Genomic DNA, 20,000 nt, shown 5'->3' with positions numbered 1-20,000 from the left:
CTGTGTGCGTTGGTGTGCGTGCATGTTTGCATGTGTGTGTGTGTGTATGTGCGTGCGTGGGTGCGTGCGTGTGTGTGTCCAGGTGCAGCAGTGGCGGGCGCGGCAGGAGGAGGTGTCCCAGCTGGAGGCGCTGATGGCCGCCAGGCGTCAGGAGGAGGAGGAGAGGCGTCTGGGCAGGAGGCGGGACAGCGAGGCGTCCGTCAGGTCACACCAGAGAGACAAGGTAAATGCTGCGCTCGTCACCGCGGCGACCCGCTTTTCAGCTCACTCGTGGTGGCGGTAGGTAGGCTCGTTAGCGGTCTTGATTTAATTGGATGTCTGTTCCTGCTGCTATTCATTAAACATGAAGCCGTCAAGAACACACAGCCCATGAATAAAAGATTTGCTACCAAATAACCAAAACCATTGTGGACTTTTTATTTTATTACATTAGCAAGAACTTTCAGTCCAATTAACATTACGTTTTAATCACGAGGACATATTATGTAGGTTTTAAAGTGTCTTTTTGTCTCATCGTTTCCATCTATATGGTTTTGTGTATTGATTTAAACTTCCTAAAAACCCCAGTGAATCAAAGCAGGTATACATAGTCGAATATATATTCAGATGTAACCATGTAGATGACGTCTTCGCAGCTGTAAACTAATTGTTTGTGAGTTTTCTAATGACCTCGCTCCATCTCTGATTAACGCGAGCAACTAAACTGCTTTGGATGTCGTGTTGTTTGGCACAATCGCGTGACGGGTGGGGTAATATCATCTTGTTTCCCTCCTCCCCGACTCCTGTATGTTCCACAGATGATCTAGAGGAGCTCCTCTGAACGCAACGAGAAATCAGCGCCGCTATTGATTCTGATTAACCGTTATTTTTCCTCTTCTTCTCCTTCTTCGGGTTTGTGTCGCAGTTGAAGGAGTTCTACGCGAGGCAGCAGGACAGGAGGGAGCGTCTGGAAAGGAGAGACGAGGAGACACTGGCTCTTCTCAGGAGCTCCATGGAAGAGCAGGCCAGGAGGGACCAGGAGAGGTGAGACTCCCGGCCCCCCGGGGGGGTCGTCACCGGGGGGAGACTCAGTGGGTGACCTGCGGGGAAGGACCTGGAGCACTACAGAGTGTAAAAACACAAGCCTCGGTGCGGGCCACACGGCTCCACGTGTGTGGGTTCAACCCGGGAGTATCAGTAGATGAAGGTCTTAAGGGCTTATTATGGTCCCACGTTCACGCAAGGCAAGGGGGTTACGGACCCATTGCTGCGTCGCCTCGACGGAAGGTTACGATTTTTGGCAAAAATCGTAACCTTCTGCGTCGAAGCGTCTGCGTGGTCCTTGTGTTGCGTGAACAAGGACCACGTCTGCGTGGTCCTTGTGTTGCGTGAACGTGGTGGGACCGTAATCAGCCCTTAACAGGCTCCTGCTCCTCATGACTATTTACTTACTTCCAACACCTTCTGCCCCTGTGGCTCAAGATCTCTGGCAGGGTGGTAAGGGGTGGGACAGGAGTAAGAGACACAGGGGGATGGGGGGGGGTTTGACAGTAGATGTAAGGGCGTTTGGCAGCCACATGAACCCCCCCTCCCCCCCCCCTCTCCTCAGACACCCGCTGGGGGTTGTCTGGGGAGGGCAGATAGAGCGGTGTCAGAGAGGTGGAGATGAACCCCCCCCCCCCCCCCCCCCCCCTACGTCTGTCTCCCCAGGGTGCGGTATCGCGAGGAGACCCTGCTGCTCCGCAGGCAGGAGAGGGAGGCGGGGGAGCTGCAGCGCCGGAGGGAGCTGGAGGAGACACGGACCCGCCTGGAGGCCCTCAGGAGCCAGGTGGGTGGGTCGGCCCGGGGGTCGGGAGGTCTGGTCTAGCGGCCGTGTAGACCGGTCAAGCGGCCCGGTTTAGCGGCCCGGTGGTCCAGCAAAGGAGTCAGTCGGTCTGGTCTAGCGGTCCATAGCGGTCCTGGTTGATGTCGGCATTGCGACTTTGCTGCCATCTTCTGGTGAAGTGTATTGCATCACTGCTGTTTCATTATACTGGGTGGCCGGATAGAAAGATAGTCGCTAGGGTCTTTGACTCTGAAGCTGAAAGGTTTTGGGTTTGAAACCCATAGTGTGCGGCGCATCTGTGGCCATCCTGGAGAAGAACGCCCGGACCAATTACCCCCTCACTTATGACATGCGTCTTAAACAAATTACAGATTAGTATTCCTGCATTTCTTCGATTTAATATTTTGAAGCTTAATGTCAATAAGGTTGCCGTGGTAGCAGAGGCCGACCCAGAGAGGATGATGGGGGAGACTGAAGCATGGAGGAGTCGTCAGAAGGAGGGATGTGAGCCCCAGAAGCCCCTATACAACATCAACACGTACACAGACAGCCAGGTGAGACATAGCCATAAGCTCCGGCTTTGCAACTGAAGCTCAGCCAACCAGAAAATCGCAATATGGTCACGGGTTATTGTCAGATCGATACATTTGATTCAGGAAATATGCCCTGATAATGGGGTAATGAGGTAGTTATGAAGAATTCAAAGGCATGGTACCTCAAATAAAGTAAAAGAATCTCTGAAGTGGAACTTTCACTGGCTGGTTGCTGAGTCACTCGAGCGACCCTCTTTATTGTTTACATCGTTAGTGCTCCTTTAATGTTTGAATGACATACGACCCAGAATACAAAGTTATGCAAGGCAAGTCTCTGGCACAACAAAACAATGTTTAACTCAGGTGGAATGTCACAGACTTTCAGGGCCGTTCACGGTACTCGCCTCGGACCCTCTGCCCAGTGGAGGGATCATATTGGTTTAGTGTTTACGAATATGGAACATAATTGGTTACTTATCCTAAATCTCCAAAATATCCAGCATCACGAACGGCATAAATGTGTACTCTTGTACTCGGTTGAATTTGTGTGCATGCATTTAAAAGATAATGATAAAACAGGGTCGATCCTGTGGCCGTTCCACATAAGGCGTCCTTGGGATTGTCTGAGGTCATGCGTCCCTGTGTCCAGATCGTGTCGGACCCCAGGGTGCGCGTGGAGCAGGCACTCCGTGAGGCGGGTCTCCACCAGACCCCCTACGCACGCCAGGTCCTGGCCGACATCCGGCCCCCCAGGGCCCCTCGCAGAGACACGGTGTCCGCCGGCCTCAGGACAGACCCAACCCCTGGGTCTTACGAAGGGAAATGACCAAAACATAAACACGCAGCAGTATGGCAGTTTACACTATCAGATCATGTAGAAAACTTAGGTCATTTGTTTCCAGAAGGATTAACATTGTATTTACTGCTGATGGACCACGTGTTTATGGACTCTTTAGAACCACGATCCGTTCGAATGATATATGTAGGCGTAACCCTGTTATGACACTTCATTAATATTTGTTTAATAATGTTTCTCATCGTCTACCAAATGAAAGGAGCTTATGATGCCAAATGAGCATGTTTCCACTGGTAATTGGCTAGTTATAAGATTGTATAAGTTTGTTATTATAGAAATTGAATTATTCTGACAACGCGTTTAATTGGCCAGTGTGTTGCAAAACACACTATGTATTTCACATGTATCCGTTTGGTGTGTAAAGTGTAAAGATACATAATAACTGTAAAGAACACTGAGAATTAAGCTTTAAGAACACTTTATTTTTTCATATTCAACATGACACTGTAACATTATACACAATACACTTCACAGTACATATAATATAAATACAGAACAAAATTATTTTGTTAAATACGTTAAATAATGAGCAAGTGATTGTAATAAAATCATACATTCTTTAGGTCAAAAAAGGTAACTCTTTATATAATAACTAGAAGCTTATCAGAAGCACCAAAGCGTGAGGAGTAAGAACACATATCCACATGGTAATCACATGAATCCATCCTTATACACATATCTATATAATATAATGTATATATTATATACACTTCATTCGTAGCGGTGCAAGGTTGGCGGCTTGAGGGCGGGGTTAGAGGCTTGAGGGCGGGGTTAGAGGCTTGAGGGCGGGGTTAGAGGCTTGAGGGCGGGGTTAGAGGCTTGAGGGCGGGGTTAGAGGCTTTAGGGCAGGGCTTGAGGCTTTAGGGCGGGGTTAGAGGCTTTAGGGCAGGGCTTGAGGCTTTAGGGCGGGGTTAGAGGCTTGAGGCTTTAGGGCGGGGTTAGAGGCTTGAGGGCGGGGTTAGAGGCTTGAGGGCGGGGTTAGAGGCTTTAGGGCAGGGCTTGAGGCTTTAGGGCGGGGTCAGGGCGATGAGTGCAAGGCGTTTTTTGATGTAGTGGGCCACCAGGACCTGCGGCCTCTGCTGGTACTCCACCAGGACGTCCTCGGGGCTGGTGATCTGGTCGCCGTCGAAGCGGTTCAGCAGGGTCACGCAGACCACGGCCGCTGGAGAACGGGTGGAACACAAAGACATCAGAGAGAGCCTCACACGACGACGCAGGGCCGATGGTTGTAGGGCGAGGAACGTCGACACCAGTGGTCCGTTAGATAAAGGGGATTGTGCTGGGGGGGGGATGGCGGTAACCTGAAGCGACATGTCATGTGTTCTGAGGCCTCACCTTTGAGGCCACACACGCGGCACATGGCGGCGAAGACGGTGGACTCCATCTCGATGTTGCGGACCCCGGCCTCGTAGGCTCTCTGCAGGTACTCCAGCTTCTCCGCGTGGGAGAAGGAGCACAGAGCTCCGTCCAGCCGCCCTTGGCCTGGAGAGGCAGAGGATGGCATGTTTAAGTTAGTTAAGTTGTCCTATATTGTCCCTTTTTGGGGGAAATGACGTAACCTCAATACAACACAACCCCTTTAAATGGATTCAAAAGAGGTCGAGTAAACATCCCAACGCAAACCATATGGGCCTTGATGGTAGGAGGAGCGAGACTCACCTTCATAGAAGTCGTTGGTGCACATGGTGTTCCCGATGACGGCCGGGAGGTTGGGGAGCTCTTTGGAGCACTGCAGGAGCTCCCGGGACACGCCCGCGTCCAGCTCCGTGCTCCTCATGATCACTTTTCCCAGGACCACCTGCTCGAACTGGGGTAGGAAGTTGTAGTCCAACGCCTTCTCTGACACCACCACCGTCCCCGGAGCCAGCCCTGGAAGGCAAAACATGAGGGCATGTAAAAAAAAATAACTGCTTTCCCCCCGTCTGAACAAGGCCTATTTTGAGGCTGCCTGAACCCAGCGGAAGAGGTGGTGAACTTACCGACTCCCCCAGAGGTGCCCAGGCGAAAGAGAACCACGTCCCGACAGTGGGCGTGGTGAAGGAGCTTGATGAGCTCATGCAGCATGATGGAGATGGAAGGGACACCCATGCCATGCTAAAACGCGCAAGTAAACAGAATTTTTATTTTTTATTTTGCTTGCCATAGATACAATCCAAAAAGAAAAGCTTGTGAGTCTGGGAGGCTCATAATGGCAGAGTTGGGTCAGTTTAAAACCATGTCATTGTTAGGATACAAGTGTGGTGATGCAATACTCACGCTCATGGAAAGCACGGGTCCAACTTTGTACATGCAGTAGCGATCGGTTGCCTCGCAGATGTCCTTGGGTTCATCATTGCTCCCGGGCAGATTCAGCTCCGTGTGTATGAACTGGGCAAAGGCCTTCATGCGTTTGGCACTCCCCCCAACACACACAAACTATATGAGGAGAAAGGAAAATAAATGACTTTCTCTCGGCGTAATAGAAAGAAAATAGCTTTACTTGTAACATTCCTTCTCCACTGAGCGAAAAATGTCCTCCACTTATTTTTCCTAGAGCAGCTTTCAGAAGCCCTTTATGTTCTTGTGACCCGTTCTCACAAACCTTGATGTCTCCAAACATCTCAGGAAGGTTGTGGGTCTTTGTGCCCAGGCTGAAGTGATAGAGAATGTCCTCTTCCATGCCGTCCAAGTTGGGATTGTTCACATGAAATGTTTCTCTGTGGAAAATAAATTGTGGCTCAGTTTCATTCGGCAATAAACGACCAGAAACCCACCCGTTTCGTCCTGACAGAACTGGTTTTGATAAAAAGGTTTATCGTAGAATTAAACGGACTCATATACTCACTCCAAATATTCCTTCCGGTCATTTCCCAAGCAATTGAGCAGAATTGGTGCCATGGCTGCAGTGGTTTGGAAATCAAAGTATAGAAATCTTCTGATGTAAATAGTTGGTTTGGTATCAGAGAGCTCACCGCTGGTTTATGAGTTACGATCTCTTGATGCAGTGCTGATATAGTGGTGAACCCTGATCTAGTGAGAGGGACGATTGGCTCCCTAGGAAGGCGTGTCATATGTACCTAACGGCAAAACACTCAAAACAAACAAACATGGATTGCTAAAGTCAGGAATTCCCGTTGCAGTTGAAGTATATACTTGCGGACAGAAACACTACAAGTGGATTCTCAAGCAATTTTAAAATGCAAGACATACTGAGTTGTAATATAGAATAGTGGGATAGCATCACACCAGAAAACCGTTACACAACATGAAGTTGCTTTGACTATATGAACATTGCAACACAATACTTAGGTTAATAGTATAATACTGGGTTGTAAATACTGAAAAAAAACTTGGAAAACTGATACTGCAAAGCGAATGTCTTGAAGGCTTTCAACTGTGCATCACACAATCACTACAAGAAAGGTTACAAAACACTTTATTGAAATTTCTCCCAAAAAAGAGCTTTGAGGACAATTATAGGACATAGGAGAACCAAACCAACGAATGTTACACACATACTGCTCATCATATAAGGCATAACTTCAAGGACATGAGTTGCTATTCATATGTTTATATGTATATATATATAGGGCATTAATAACAGGCCTGGCAGGCACTAGGAGGCCATCTCACATTCATTACGAACGGCATAAAACTGGCATATCTTCAGTTTTAATGTTATCTGGTATAATGTTATCTGTTAACATTAGCTTACATTATTCAAATGCAAACAGCAATAGAGACAGGAATGCAAAGTTGAATCAGTTAATAGCATTACAAGCTCAGGGAAGTGGTATCATTACTGGTGTGACAGGCTGAGGGAAATAGTGTCTATTACTAGTATCACTGGCTGAGGGACGGCGTATTTTGGCCAGAGGGAAATTAATGGTATCCTCTGTCTCTCTCTGTGTGTGTGTGTGTGTGTGTGTGTGTGTGTGTGTGTGTGTGTGTGTGTGTGTGTGTGTGTGTGTGTGTGTGTGTGTGTGTGTGTGTGTGTGTGTGTGTGTGTGTGTGTGTGTGTGTGTTCTTCCCGGTCTCAGACGGTCAATCTGTTTATTCTGGACACAGACAGACAAAAACAATTGAGTCAGCCAACCCGTTGTACACAAATCGTCCTCTTATCTGGGTGACAATCAGCTGGCCATCTTTATTGACTGAAGCCAATTTTCATGATTGACATCCAGAAGCACCCTACCAGTTATGCTTATTTTTTTCATCATCACCAAAAACAATATTTGGTTATGTATTATTTACACAAGTTGATTCCCACTTATCAGGTAGACATTACTTTTCATTATTATTTCCCCCTCAAACCATCTATTCTAATTATGATTGATTTTAATGAATGACAATATCGGACCAAGCGTGATTGATAATTGACCACTGATCTGTAATGAACAATAGAGAGGGGGGAACCCCATCTAAAGTACTCACTTGATAATTTACGTTCGGGTGTAGCTTTCTCTTCTTCAACGTAACCGAAGCTCAACAGCTTGGACATGCTGACGGGGTTAGGTTTCTTATCAAAGGCCCTGGAACAATAGACCAGCACCAAACACACTTTTAATTTATTCATGAACTTATCCATTAACAACAGAGCCAGGTGGTCGGTGAAGACCGTTCAAACATTGACCCATAAAGCAACTGCAGTGGGTGTGGCTATCGGAACAGACTCCCAGCAGAGCCTGACATCACCGTGACCAAAGTCAGGGCCTAGATACTCTATTACAATAACAGTGCGGACGGGAAACTATGACCGAGAGCAGAATGTACCCGGCCCCCATCAAAAACAATTTGTCACACAATATATGTAGGGGGAAACACGAACAGGTCTGATGCCTTGAGTCACATGGTCATAACCCGACTATCAGAGCCGGGTTATGACCTGTCGCTGACATTCTTCTAGACGGGGACAAACATTTGCTGGCCTAGAAGCTGTGCCAATACCAACAAGGACAATTATAGAGGTCAGGGATCTGGGAATGTGTCCAAGCGTTACAGCTAACTAATTACTAAGTATGTCGTATGAACGCCAAATCTAATTTAAAAGCAGACATGCTGCAAAGCAGGGGGGGGGGGGGGGTTCCCATGGCTTGGTCTCACACTTTCCTAGGGCGTCGCTTGTAGGCTAAAAACTATTTTAAGAAAATACAAGATAAGGAATTCTGCTGCAGTAGGAGTATGGAGTCTGTTCACCCCAAAGCAGAGTCATCGCCTCATTCAGCTTCTCAGACTAAACGAGGAACGGCACTGCCATCTTGTGACCAAACCTACTTACAGTTTTTTGAAGGAGGAGCTCATATCTTCGTCATCAGTTGGGCTGACAACCTCCTCGTCATCCAGCTGCACTCAAAACAAAACACACTTTAACAACCGGCATGTTAACAGGCACAATTTCAGCAACGGGCAGATCTAGGCTTCTATTTCTATGATGCATGTATTTTTTAAACCTCATTGTTGACGTCGTCCTTCCCATCGTCCTTCCCATCGTCCTTCCCATCGTCCTTCACTCCGTTGCCATCACCCTTTTCCATATTACCATCCGTCCCGAATGGAGCGGCCATAAGTCGGGAGGAGGCACCATTTTTTTTTAAATCCTCGTTACTGTGTGGAGAAGAAGAAGGTCATTAATATACCTTGCACTGTGGCTCTTGTACCCTTTTATGCATAATCATTTAGTATTAAAAAGTATTATACATTGTCTTGTCTCTATGAAAATGAATGCTATTCATAATTAAAATGATAATCAAGAGGGTGGTCTGTATTTTAATCTTATTAATCATTAGGATATGATTTTCAATAAATAATTGGTGCTCTAGTACTAACTGTATGGAAATCCAATCTGTATTGATGAATGACCATTCACCGTCAACCAATAGCAAGGATGATTAAGGGATATATTGTTTGTGGATAATTAACAGCCGGTGGTAATTAAATATTCTGGTCACCTACCTTATGTTTCCATTGTCGTCTGCTGGTTCTTCAGAGTCGCCAAACCAGTTTGAAGGCGTATACTGAGAGGGTTTGGAAGCAAGAGTCTCCTCATGCCAGAGAAGTCCTTTAGGGATCAGTAAATAAAGCACACCAAACAGTGAGGGCCCACCCGGGACAATATATCGAACATAGATGAGAAGAGCTGCAACGTCTCGAGTTGTCCTACCCTTTTGTCCGCCCTGCTTGGCCAGTTTGACATAGTCAGAGTCAGACTCCATGACCCCCACCCTCCTTCCACGGGCCTTCTCTTCTGGGAGGCTGTCAGCTTCCGTGGACAGGCCCGGGATCTGGGAGGTCGGCCCATTGTTACTTTGGTACCCGGTTTTTAAACCTGTGGTGTGGATAAGAGTGGATGGGGAAGTTAATACATCGCCACGTACTCCCACATGTACCGTTTACAGTTCCCTGAGGCAGTAGGCAGGCAGTAAGCAGCGCAGCATCCCCCCCACCCCGCCCAGTCTAACACCTCTCATCCTCCTCCTCAGCCCTGGAACATGACTCAGCTGGTGCCGCCAGCAGAGGGCTGTGCAGAGCCCTTTACTCGCACGTAGCAACAACTCATACGTTAAAAAAATACCTACGGAACATATTTTGTGACATACAACTGCGTGAATAAAGGCTGCGGTGCGTTGTGTGTGACGTGAGCGGAGTCAAAACGGCCAAGAAATATGACTTGGGAAGAACCCGTTCATCTCCTGCTGAGGAAGGCCGGATGTTGCTACGGAAGGAGCTTCTTAAACGTAGCCATGCCTTTATTATCATCAGCAGGGAGTAACCGACTCGGTTGTTAGGGTTAAACCCGCCGTGTTGTGCTCCCAAAGGAAGGGCGGACATTTCAGGGTGTCGCAGTGAATCGCGATGAAAAGCACAACCGTAGTGACGCGTTGTTTTAAAATGCTAAGTTATTAAATTGACCCGCCGGTAACCGGTCGGTAGTCTCGTACGTGTTCCCTTCTATCGTCAACGCCTCTCTGGACCTCGAACGATGCTAACAGGGAGCTAGGCTAGGGACCCGACCGATGCTAACGGAGAACTAGGCAAGGGACCGGACCGGTGTTAATGGGGAGCTAGGCTAGGAACCGTACCCATGCTAACGGGGAGCTAGGCTAGGGACCCGACCGTTGTGCTAGCAGGGAGCTAGGCTAAGGACCAGCCCCGATGCAGTGCGCAGGCCTTTGTTGTACTTGCCCGATTTAGTGGTTTGCTGGTCGTTATTCATGATTACTGATGTTGCTTCTATTGGAAACAGGAGAAAAGACCCAGCATGTTGTCACCAGACCACATCACATCCAGACGGCCAGCGCCGTCCCAACTACGCACACAGACCAGCAGTTACCGTCCAACGGCCGCATTATTAAACATGACGAACGTCGCCCTTCTGGGAAAGCGTTAAAATATAAATGTTTTCTATCTGAGATAAGAGAGGGGGAACAATAATGGGGAAATAATGACTTGTTAATTCACAGGATAGATGCCCACCTTACCCGTTCGGCGAAGAGAGGAGAGTGATGATGAGCAGGAGCAGCAGCAGCAACAGCACCGATTCCGTTGGGTCGGGTCTGGTCGCTATGGTAACGCGGTGTTGATCATAGAGCGGCGGGATCTAGAGCGGCGCGTTTGGTGGCAGCGCTCCATCTCGCATTACGATGCACTTTCCCTCCGTGTTGATTAAACCACATGCATGTTCTATTATATCGTATTTCTCTTAGTTACAAATAAACCGTATCCCAAACGGCTACTGTGGATTTTGGTGTGGTTGTTATTACATTGTATTTCCGTTTTAATTAATAGGGTGTATTTAAAGTCCACTTATCGAAATGATAATTCACAACTTTAATTCACTATATCCAAAGTGTTGGTCTTCAAGGGTGGGAGATGAAGGAGGAGAGGTGGGTTACTTATGTATGTGATTCTGATTATTCTTGTGATTGCGTCCACTTCCTAAGGCTATAATGGATTTATTAAAGAAAAGTAAGAATGTCCCATGTTGCAGGCTATATGGTCGTGTAATTGATTCTGTTAATTATATGATATAAACTATAGCACTGACATATTAATGGTTTGCACCATTGCACGAAGATTTGAACTAATATTAATAATTATTACTCATATTTAAGACAGGCAAGAAATATGCACATAACACGATACATAATCTATTATATCGTAATATTATCTATCAGTTGTATTTCAATTTGTACTAACACAATTATTTGGTGTGCCATAGCCTGCAAATAAATAGCTAACATTGACAGGACAAAGGTATTTGATACATTTTTATTTAAAAAACGTTGGACATATTGTCTTTAATCCAATACCTATATTTCATACGGTCTGGTCTAGAACCCAGAGCTGGATCTGGCGGGCTCTAGTGGCCGCGCTAAGGACCCGCAGGGGAAATGATGTGTAATGGTCCTCTAATTACACGGAGGAGTTCCAAGGTAACTTCCTCCTGCAGTCTACGGATCCAGGCTCTGTGTCGGACCGCAGTTTAGAACCAGCAGGCAGTTCCGATTTGGTGCGCATATGCGGGAAGAAAACTTCAGCGATCACTCATGGGACTCATGTAAAGTTCCAGTAGTCCACTTATTCACCGCGTAGCTCTGAATTTCGAGCGAACTTGCCACGTTATAGCGAACGGAGGACGGATAATGTTGGCTCGCCGCCGACTCTGTTCTCTACACTTCATAACAAACGCCGTGTTGTCGCTGGATCCTCGGGAGATGGGAGAGTAGCTTGGAGTTTACACCGGACTGCTTCACCGGTCACTTTCGAATCATTATAAATAAGGTGAGTTGTTTCCTTCCGTACAAATACAACGTCTTAAAGCTGGCTTCTCTTTGCATGAGCGATATGGAAAGAGACGACTTTCTGCAGCGGCTTGTTTGTGCTCCGCGCTAAGCTTCCAGATTCCTGTGTGTCTTCCAAGAAGATTCCCTCTAATCTATGTGTATGTTCTTACAAATCATGTTTTGAGAGTCAAGCTATTCCATATCGTGGTTTTATAATGTCATAGTAGCCCACTATGTTGATCCAAACTAAACGCGTACATAACCTCTAGGCTTTTTATTTTTAAGAAAAGCGTGTAGTCCCCTTACTTGCCTTCCAGATACAGTGTCCCTGCTCAATACAGTGCCTCTTCTAAATACAATATCCCTCAAATACCATCGTTTATGAAAGACGACTGTTCAATAACATCGGACCCGATGTCGGTGATTGTATTTTGATGCTTCGGTGTGTTGACATTGTCTCTTATTTTGCGCCAATCTGCGCTGTCTTGCTGTGTTTCACCCCCTTCTTTCTGCTGGGGTTGAAGACACTATTGCAACTACTTGCTACTTTCTTGCAGTCTTTTGTCATTCAAATGCTGTTAGGAGGGTCGTCTTTGCTTGGTCGTGTGTATTCATTATCCCATGCTGAGCTATAAGCATTACAATGGACCCTGTCGGCCTGAAAGGGGAGGAGGGTACATGCATAATTAACGACTTTGGTGATCGCATTGATTAGTAGAAAATTGATTGATCATAGTAAGATTAAGCAAGATACAATTCCCGTGTTCAAGCAGAAGGTATGGGATGCGTTTTGGACGTATCTGTAGGAGACCGAACAAGCTGCCACAGGAAATAAGTCTAGAACTGCGATAAGATTGTGGAGCAAATCTAAAGTAAACCCGGCAGAGGGTGAGAGACTGCAGACTTCATACGGCGCCAGTCTGAGAGCAGCAGCACCGTGCGTGTGGGTGCATGAGTGTGTCCACGTGTGCGTGCGTGATGGGGGTGGGCTGTTCAATGTTTCTATGAAAGTAGTTATTTCTGTTCACTAAAAAGTTTCTAAGTCAAGCTGAACCTATCACACACACACACACACACACACACACACACACACACACACACACACACACACACACACACACACACACACACACACACACACACACACACACACAAAAGTTGTGTTTACTATATATATGTATAACCTGTTCTCCCTCCTAGGTGTTCTCGTCTGAAAGGATACCTTCAATGTATCCGCATTTCAGAAATTGTAAAAGTAGCAATCTTGTTGTTGTAAAATGTCACAGAAATTGCGTCACCTGAGCTGATGTTATCTGGACAATTGAACTGATTTGTATAGATTAACACAGATCTGCCCGGTCGCTGTGACTGGGAGCCAACTGGTTCAGGAGACATTCTGGTTTCCTTCAGCTTTTGTCTGGACTACTGGTTTTTGGAGAGTGGACAGTACACAGATCTCAAAGCCGTACCCCCTCAGTGGATCTCTCCGGTCTTCATTTTACCTGAAGCACGTCCGTCTAGCCCAGCCTAATCCTGCCCAACCCCCCTCTGTGCCTGGCATTGTTTGGGCCTGAATGAGAGAGTCGTATGTCTGACGGTCTATCTGGGATCCTTAGAGAAATGAGGCCTAACAATGCATTCTTACCCCATGGCAGACTACGGCCCATTCATCACCGCAGCGTGTCTTTTCTCCTAATACTAACTCTCTCTTCAAAGTTATCTCTTTGAAATTATTCAAAATCCATTGCTCTTGTCATGTGGTTGGAAAAGCGGTAACACATGAATTATAATCTTGGTGGTCATTAATTCGACCATTTCACTCTCAAAGGCTCATAGCAGCCATGTGCTGGACAGCCGGCCGGTCCACATAGATTGAATGGACTTGAGTTTTGACACAAGTCAAAGGATTGTTGGTTCTCTGCCACAGCCCTCGGTTCACTATCAGGTCTCTGTTGGCAACCCCCCCCCCGCCCGCCCGCCCCGCCGATGGACCCAATCTGCAGCTGCTCTTCCGAGGACCATAAAGTGTATAATCTGCCCACAGAGACCTGAGAGGGAGAAAGAAAGCAAGCCAGAGACGCAGAGAGGGAGTGAGAGAGGGCGAAAGGGAGAGAGCGAGAGAGCGAGAGAGAGAGAGAGAGAGCAAGGGAGGGAAATAGTCCTCTGACAGCAATCATTTCTCTGCTCACAGTAATTTGGCTGTCACGAGCAGCTGGCACTCTCTGGGCAGGAACAATGGCAGAGGGGAAGGCGAAGGAAGCGGACCCAGACAGCCATGTTGTGCTGGGGCCGGGGGACGTGGTGGTGGTGGTGGTGGTGGTGGTGGTGGTGGTGGTGGTGGTGGTGGTGGTGGTGGTGGTGGTGGTGTGGGTCGGTGGTGGGGGGGGGGGGGGGGGGGGGGCTGGTTTTGGCGCGGTGCGGGAGTCGGGTTACACACTGTCATTACCCAGAGAAGGAGCCGGCCCGCTCCAGACGGCAGGACGACGTCAAGTCTCTGCAGGAATCTGGGCCTTGGCCTGACTCCACGAGGTGTAATGCTCAGGTCGTGGTGTTGGAGGGGGGTGAGGGGGGAGAGAGGGGGTGAGAGTGGTGAGGGAGAGAGACGTAAGAAAAATGTATGATTATTTTAGCGTGTGTGTGTGTGTGTGTGTGTGTGTGTTACAGAGCCTTCTGGGCATCCTGGAGGAGACGTGACGCGGGGCCGTTGCAGTCTGCGTGGTTGTCTGGCCCCAGTGTGTGTGTGTGTGTCTGGACTTGTCAGAAGTCTGTGTGTTTGGATTAAGCCGTGGTCGTGGGCCCGGACCAGGCAGAGCGGAACATGGGAACACAGCTTGGCGTTTGAATTCTTCTTCTGCGGTTTATTGTTCGGGTCCAGCTCTTTTCGTTCTTTGAGGAAAGTCTTTGCAGACAATATTATTTGTACTACCCCCCCCCCCCCCCCCCTCCCCCTCCCCCCCTCTTCCCTGAGCACCGAATCCCCCCTCCAAAAAAGTACTGAATCCCTTTTATAATAATTATAAGCCATTATGTAACCAAACTACTTTCAGTGGAGGACTTGGACTTTGTGGGGACCGCATTTTCAGAAGGAGACAGGAAGTGGGACGGTGGGGGTGGGGCTGGGGGGAGGGGAGGGGGGGAGGGGGGGGAATGAGGGGGAACCAGGGACTGTGTCGGCTGCTGGGGTCTTGGCATGGTTATGGATTTCTCCTCTCTTCTGGATTCAAATGTGGTGGTGAAGAGGAGCCAGGAGTCTGCTGTCCACACACACACACACACACACACACACACACACACACACACACACACACACACACACACACACACACACACACACACACACACACACACACACACACACACACACACACACACACACACACACACACCACAAAGATCTGTAGTTCTCTAGACTGTTCATCTCTCTCTCTCTCTCTAACCCAGATGGCCGTGGAGACTTTCAGCAATCCACATTTCGAGAGCCATCAACTCGCTTCATTGCTCTGGTCTTGTCTCCCAGCCCTATCTCTTTGGGGGAGTTAGTTTGGATTCAATTGAACAATGACCCCTGTGCTACCCCTTGGTGGATTGCTTGTGCATTTAATTAGTAATCATAAAATCCTCTCTGAGAGTCCCATCGACGGGGACATGTTTGATATTGCCATGGCTATGATGCCCTGACTTTTCCATCAGGTTAAAGACGTGCATCTCTGAGACCACTTAGGTCTTTTAATGGCTTCATTTTATGTTTTAATTTTCTTGCTACCTTCTATATTGCTTTGTTCCCCATCATTCAAGTTGGTGGGAACTAACGCTTGGCTGCTTCCACTAAAGAAAGGCCGGGAAAGCGAACCCTGGGCCATAAAGGCCCCGTTGGCAGCCGGCTGTCACGGCTGTCTCGAGCCTGCTAAGGACCGTGTGGCCAGAGACCCTAAACTGTTGGTCGCAAACTGTCTGAGAATGGTTCCCGCTGCTTCGGCCGATACTACCATTATAACCATGATATACCATCAGGTCATTGGAAACGGCATGAAGGGCATCACTAGGTGAATCGGGGATGCATGCTCCTGCATCAGAGCAATGATCCGTGTGGGTGGGAGAAAGTTGCCTAGAGATGGTTGCACGGTCGTTGTGATGCTAGCATGGTGGACTTTGGTCAAGGGCCCATTCGGGGAAAAGAAAGAGTGTTTGTTCATTCCTCTCAGACAGCAAACAGAGCAGAAGGCCATAAAGACAGTGAATAAACAGGCTGTTTTGAGTGTTGTAATGGCTGTCAAGACAATGGATGTCTAAGAGTCATGGTGCCCAATTTACTTTGACCGATGAAACCCTCTTGTGATAATCCTTCTTCCCTTGCAGTACATTCTGGCAATGCAACTAGCTAGGATATTTCTCAGTGTCATCATCGTCATGAATGTTAAGACCCGTATATATTTTTTTATAAAAAACAAAAAAAAAGATAGTATGCTAGAATAAAACCCTGGTTTGGGACTGTGTAGGTAGAGTGCATTAGGGGTACATAGAAGAGTGGGGAACATTAAACAGGAAGAGGGGGTATTATTAGCATTTGAGAGCCTTCCTCGTGCAAGGCATGTCGGAGAGCCCATGTGTGCTGAGATCCAGCCAGGATGGTTCTGGGAGCTGAAGCTGTGCTGGAGCTGACGGTCCACTGGTGTCCACAAGTATGAGTGTTTACTTATTCAAGTTCTAGTATTTGATGCCAAATCAGGGTTGTGTTCACAATATAAAAACTCTGTTTAGTTTTAAAGAAGAGTATCCCCCCCCGCGCCCAACCCCTCCTTCGGCCAAACCATTACTACAGGTTAGCAGTGATTTCATTGTTATGCTGATGGCACCTGTTTATCCCAACCCCAGCTCCTCTACCCTTATCTGTCCTGCTCAACACAGTGGCCTGGAGGCATCTTGCATACAATTAAACTGCAACAAATCAGAGGTGCCTGATGGGGTTGCTTTCTCGTTTATTAGCCAGGACGCTGTGCTCACCCTTCGCCTACACAGCTCTTGGAGTTGGGCTTGGCCGTACGAGAATTCGGACAACCCGTATTTATTCAGCACGGTTTCATTTAAATAATAAAAAATCTTTATAATGCAAATCAGCTTCGCCATGCTTTTATCTTCTCAAGGCTGTGTCGACTGCAATGCGGTCTTTTTTGCCCAAAATCCCTCACAGGACGCTGAATATTCTCAATGGTGCCGCCGGTGTCCTGGTGAGAGTGATAAAACGTTTTGTCAAAAACCTGTATAACACCCATATCATTCTCACGGCACAATGCTCTGTTTTTTTTTTATGTCATCCTCGCATATAAAATAATTTTCCTCAGGGATAAAAAACCTTTCTCCCATTCATTGAGGATACCGGTTTCTCTCCATCTTAATAAATGCATTAACCCAAAAACTCAGAGTCCACAGAATCGACGGAATGGAAACGCGGCACTTTAATACATTTACACATAGTAAGCATTAGCAAGTATATATATTACATATTTGCTTACCGGTACTTATACAAGTCATTCACCAAGGTGTACTCTAGCATATTGAGGTGTTAAACTGACTTTAAATGGTGCTAAAGTAGATGGAGATGGTATTATTACAATCTTTACATACTTATTATTAGTGATTGAGGCAGCTATTACATGTATATCAACTAGCCGTCAAGAAAGTTCTAACTTACATTGACGCTCCAAATAACTTGCAGCAAAACAAGTTTGGTTGTTACTAGGGTTCACTGTTAAATGTACCCATGAGGACACATTCAAAATGGTACGTTCCCCACAAAGTAAGAAGGAACCATTTTGAATTGGTATTGGCTTGTAAACAAACACACTCAATTCTACTAGAGGCGCACAGACACGACTTGGCATCCAACAGTCTAGTGTGAGACTTGATACGATGTGGTGGATCATAAATGTTTGACCAAATCACAAGAATCATTTAAATCCCTCAAATACTGTGGTTTCACTCCCTTTATTGAGGAAGTAGTATTGCATTATTTAGGGTGGTTTATATTTTTCCAACTGTTATTTTAGGTGCAGTACTTTCCCCTCATCTCTAAACTATTGTGGTCTCACTCTCAAATGAATGAAGCACTATTGCATAACTCACATTATAACGGCTGTATTTATTAATCTTTGGCTTCGGCTTCAGTGCTCTCTCTCTCCGTCTCTCCGGCTCGTTAGCATCAAGGGCATATGCTTTACTCAGGCATTTCTCTTGCTCAGTATTCTAAAAGTCCCCGGCGACTCCGGGCAGGCGGCGAGCGCCGCTGAAAGGGTTGAGGCTCAGTGTGCGATCGGAGCCGTGTTGGCCGCGGAGGACGAGCATCGCCCGGGGCTCTCCGCGTCACCCCCACCTCAGAGCAGAGCCATCTGCCCAACCCCCCTGGTCCCGGGGCCAGGAAACGGGCCCCGCATCGGGGACCCGAAACGGGGACAGCCAGGCAGACAGCCGCATTGCCCTAGTATCACGGCACACTGCGGCCCCTCCGTGAGGGCTATTTGCGCCGCGGTAATGGTGCCAGGCTGCTGCCAGCTCAGACACGCATTCAGCCTCTCATCTGCCTCCTCGCCACTGTGATGATGAGTCAGCGATTCCTGCTGGGCCTCCAGCCTCCCTCACACCCCCGCCAACCCCCCCCCTTCCCCCCCGCACCGCGCAGCACGCCACGCCGTCCGTCAGACAAAACTCCTCCTCCTCGCCTTTCTCCCTTTCCTCCTCCTCCTCCTCCTCCTCCTCTTCGCCTTTCTCCTCCTCCTCCTCCTCCTCCTCCTCCTCCTCCTCCTCCTCCTCCTCCTCCTCCTCTTCGCCTTTCTCCTCCTCCTCATCCTCCTCATCCTCCTCCTCCTCCCTCTCACTGACCTGAATACAAATAAGAGTAACCGAAGAGGTGGAGAGAGCAGCAGTCTCCCTTGGCTTCAACTCAATTTTCATGCTCCGTTTGTTCGACAAATGTCACCTTTTAAAATAGAAAGCTAAGAAACTCTGAAGACTGTGGGGAGGACAGGACTCGTGTGAAGCTGCTCAAAGAGGTTGATTCATAGTTCTAATAGAACACTCAAACACTCTGTGTTTGGGTTTTGTCAGCTGTGCTCGAGCGATTGTGTCTAATCAGTCCCCTTTTTTTGGGGGGGGGGGGGGGGGGGTGCAAATGTAGCCATCACCGTATTTGAGTAGCGTTTTTAATTGCTCCCGTATAATCATTTTAAGCACCGCTCAGCTTCTGATGAGATCGTCAAGGGGGTCCAAACACCACCCACACGCCCGAGTGGGATTTTGGAGTCTGAGAAGAGATATGACCTCATCAAATTGGGGGGGGGGGGGGGGGTTATAATGTAGGATGAGTCAGCAACACCCCCTCCCCCACCCTTTATCCTTTTAAACACTCTGAAAGTTTGTTAACACAATTTGTGTTCCTCTGTAGGTCGTCGATGTGGCATTGAAAGTTATAATATTTGTATGAAAAAGGTTGGTGTCGTTGTTAACAGTGACAATGGGGTACTCTTAGCCATTGTTTCAAATTAAATGGTCCTTTTTAAATATCAAAACAGAGAGCCAGAGAGAGAGAGAGAAATTAAAACTGGTTACATGAATTCAAGTTGGAAGCAGATTTTTCACGTTTAATAAATAATTCACAAATGATTAATTCACCTTATACGTCTTGTCAGATTGGGCTTCTATTGTGGGAATGATACATCACTAGAATGATACTTTGTCACCGGAGTGCTATTTCATAGGAGTACTACATTGCTATAGTACTATGTTACCTACGTTTTATTACTAAAGCCCTTGGCCGATGGTACTATAGCACTGGCTAGATGATACTATATCAATGGCAAGGTAGTACTATATTACTGGCTAGGTAGTACTTTAGCACTGGTAAGATGATACATATCACTGGGTAGGTGGTATTATGTCACTGGTTAGATGGTACTATATCACTGGCTAGGTAGTACTACAGCACTGGATAGATGTTACTACATCACTGGCTCGATGGTTCCGCATCACTGGGTAGGTGGTACTATAGCACTGGT

General features: G+C 47.4%; 4 protein-coding genes and 1 long non-coding RNA gene across 7 annotated transcripts in view; 2 read left to right on the top strand and 3 right to left on the bottom strand.

The window, feature by feature from the left end:
• The window catches only part of LOC132448643 (coiled-coil domain-containing protein 148-like), a 24,518-nt gene extending 20,618 nt beyond the window's left edge, over positions 1-3,900 (top strand). For both annotated transcript variants that reach the window (XM_060040094.1, XM_060040095.1), the window contains exons 11-15: positions 83-223; positions 905-1,023; positions 1,690-1,807; positions 2,230-2,358; positions 2,987-3,900. In XM_060040094.1, the coding sequence (XP_059896077.1) occupies positions 83-223; positions 905-1,023; positions 1,690-1,807; positions 2,230-2,358; positions 2,987-3,163 (684 nt within the window). In that variant the 3' untranslated portion in view covers positions 3,164-3,900. The remainder of the gene's footprint in view (positions 1-82; positions 224-904; positions 1,024-1,689; positions 1,808-2,229; positions 2,359-2,986) is intronic.
• upp2 (uridine phosphorylase 2) lies at positions 3,595-6,177 on the bottom strand. Its single transcript, XM_060040101.1, has 7 exons — positions 6,018-6,177; positions 5,775-5,889; positions 5,450-5,608; positions 5,173-5,287; positions 4,853-5,062; positions 4,529-4,675; positions 3,595-4,355 (listed from the first exon to the last, which is right to left on the bottom strand). The coding sequence occupies exons 1-7, from the start codon at positions 6,068-6,070 to the stop codon at positions 4,201-4,203; spliced, it is 954 nt and encodes a 317-aa protein (XP_059896084.1). The 5' UTR covers positions 6,071-6,177; the 3' UTR covers positions 3,595-4,200.
• A 415-nt stretch (positions 6,178-6,592) lies between these two features.
• LOC132448649 (uncharacterized protein C7orf57 homolog) lies at positions 6,593-10,770 on the bottom strand. 2 transcript variants are annotated; one of them, XM_060040102.1, is made up of 8 exons: positions 10,651-10,770; positions 10,355-10,402; positions 9,333-9,497; positions 9,125-9,230; positions 8,623-8,776; positions 8,451-8,515; positions 7,607-7,704; positions 6,593-7,230 (listed from the first exon to the last, which is right to left on the bottom strand). In XM_060040102.1, the coding sequence occupies exons 2-8, from the start codon at positions 10,383-10,385 to the stop codon at positions 7,226-7,228; spliced, it is 624 nt and encodes a 207-aa protein (XP_059896085.1). In that variant the 5' UTR covers positions 10,386-10,402; positions 10,651-10,770; the 3' UTR covers positions 6,593-7,225. The 2 variants fall into 2 exon arrangements, with proteins under 2 accessions (XP_059896085.1, XP_059896086.1); XM_060040103.1 differs by having other exon boundaries at positions 10,646-10,747.
• Positions 10,771-11,589: 819 nt separating this feature from the next.
• The window catches only part of LOC132448644 (activin receptor type-1-like), a 28,065-nt gene continuing 19,654 nt past the window's right edge, over positions 11,590-20,000 (top strand). The window contains 1 exon segment of the mRNA XM_060040096.1: positions 11,590-11,953. The gene's annotated coding sequence lies outside the window, so the exon portion shown is untranslated.
• On the bottom strand, positions 19,586-19,998 carry LOC132448650 (uncharacterized). Its single transcript, XR_009523402.1, has 2 exons — positions 19,865-19,998; positions 19,586-19,776 (listed from the first exon to the last, which is right to left on the bottom strand). It is a non-coding gene; the product is annotated as an uncharacterized LOC132448650 (long non-coding RNA).

This window comes from Gadus macrocephalus, chromosome 20, assembly GCF_031168955.1.
Source record: "Gadus macrocephalus chromosome 20, ASM3116895v1".
In the NCBI taxonomy this organism is placed as follows: domain Eukaryota; kingdom Metazoa; phylum Chordata; class Actinopteri; order Gadiformes; family Gadidae; genus Gadus; species Gadus macrocephalus.
Note: the sequence above shows the minus strand (reverse complement) of the source record. Positions and strands in the feature narration are given on the sequence as shown.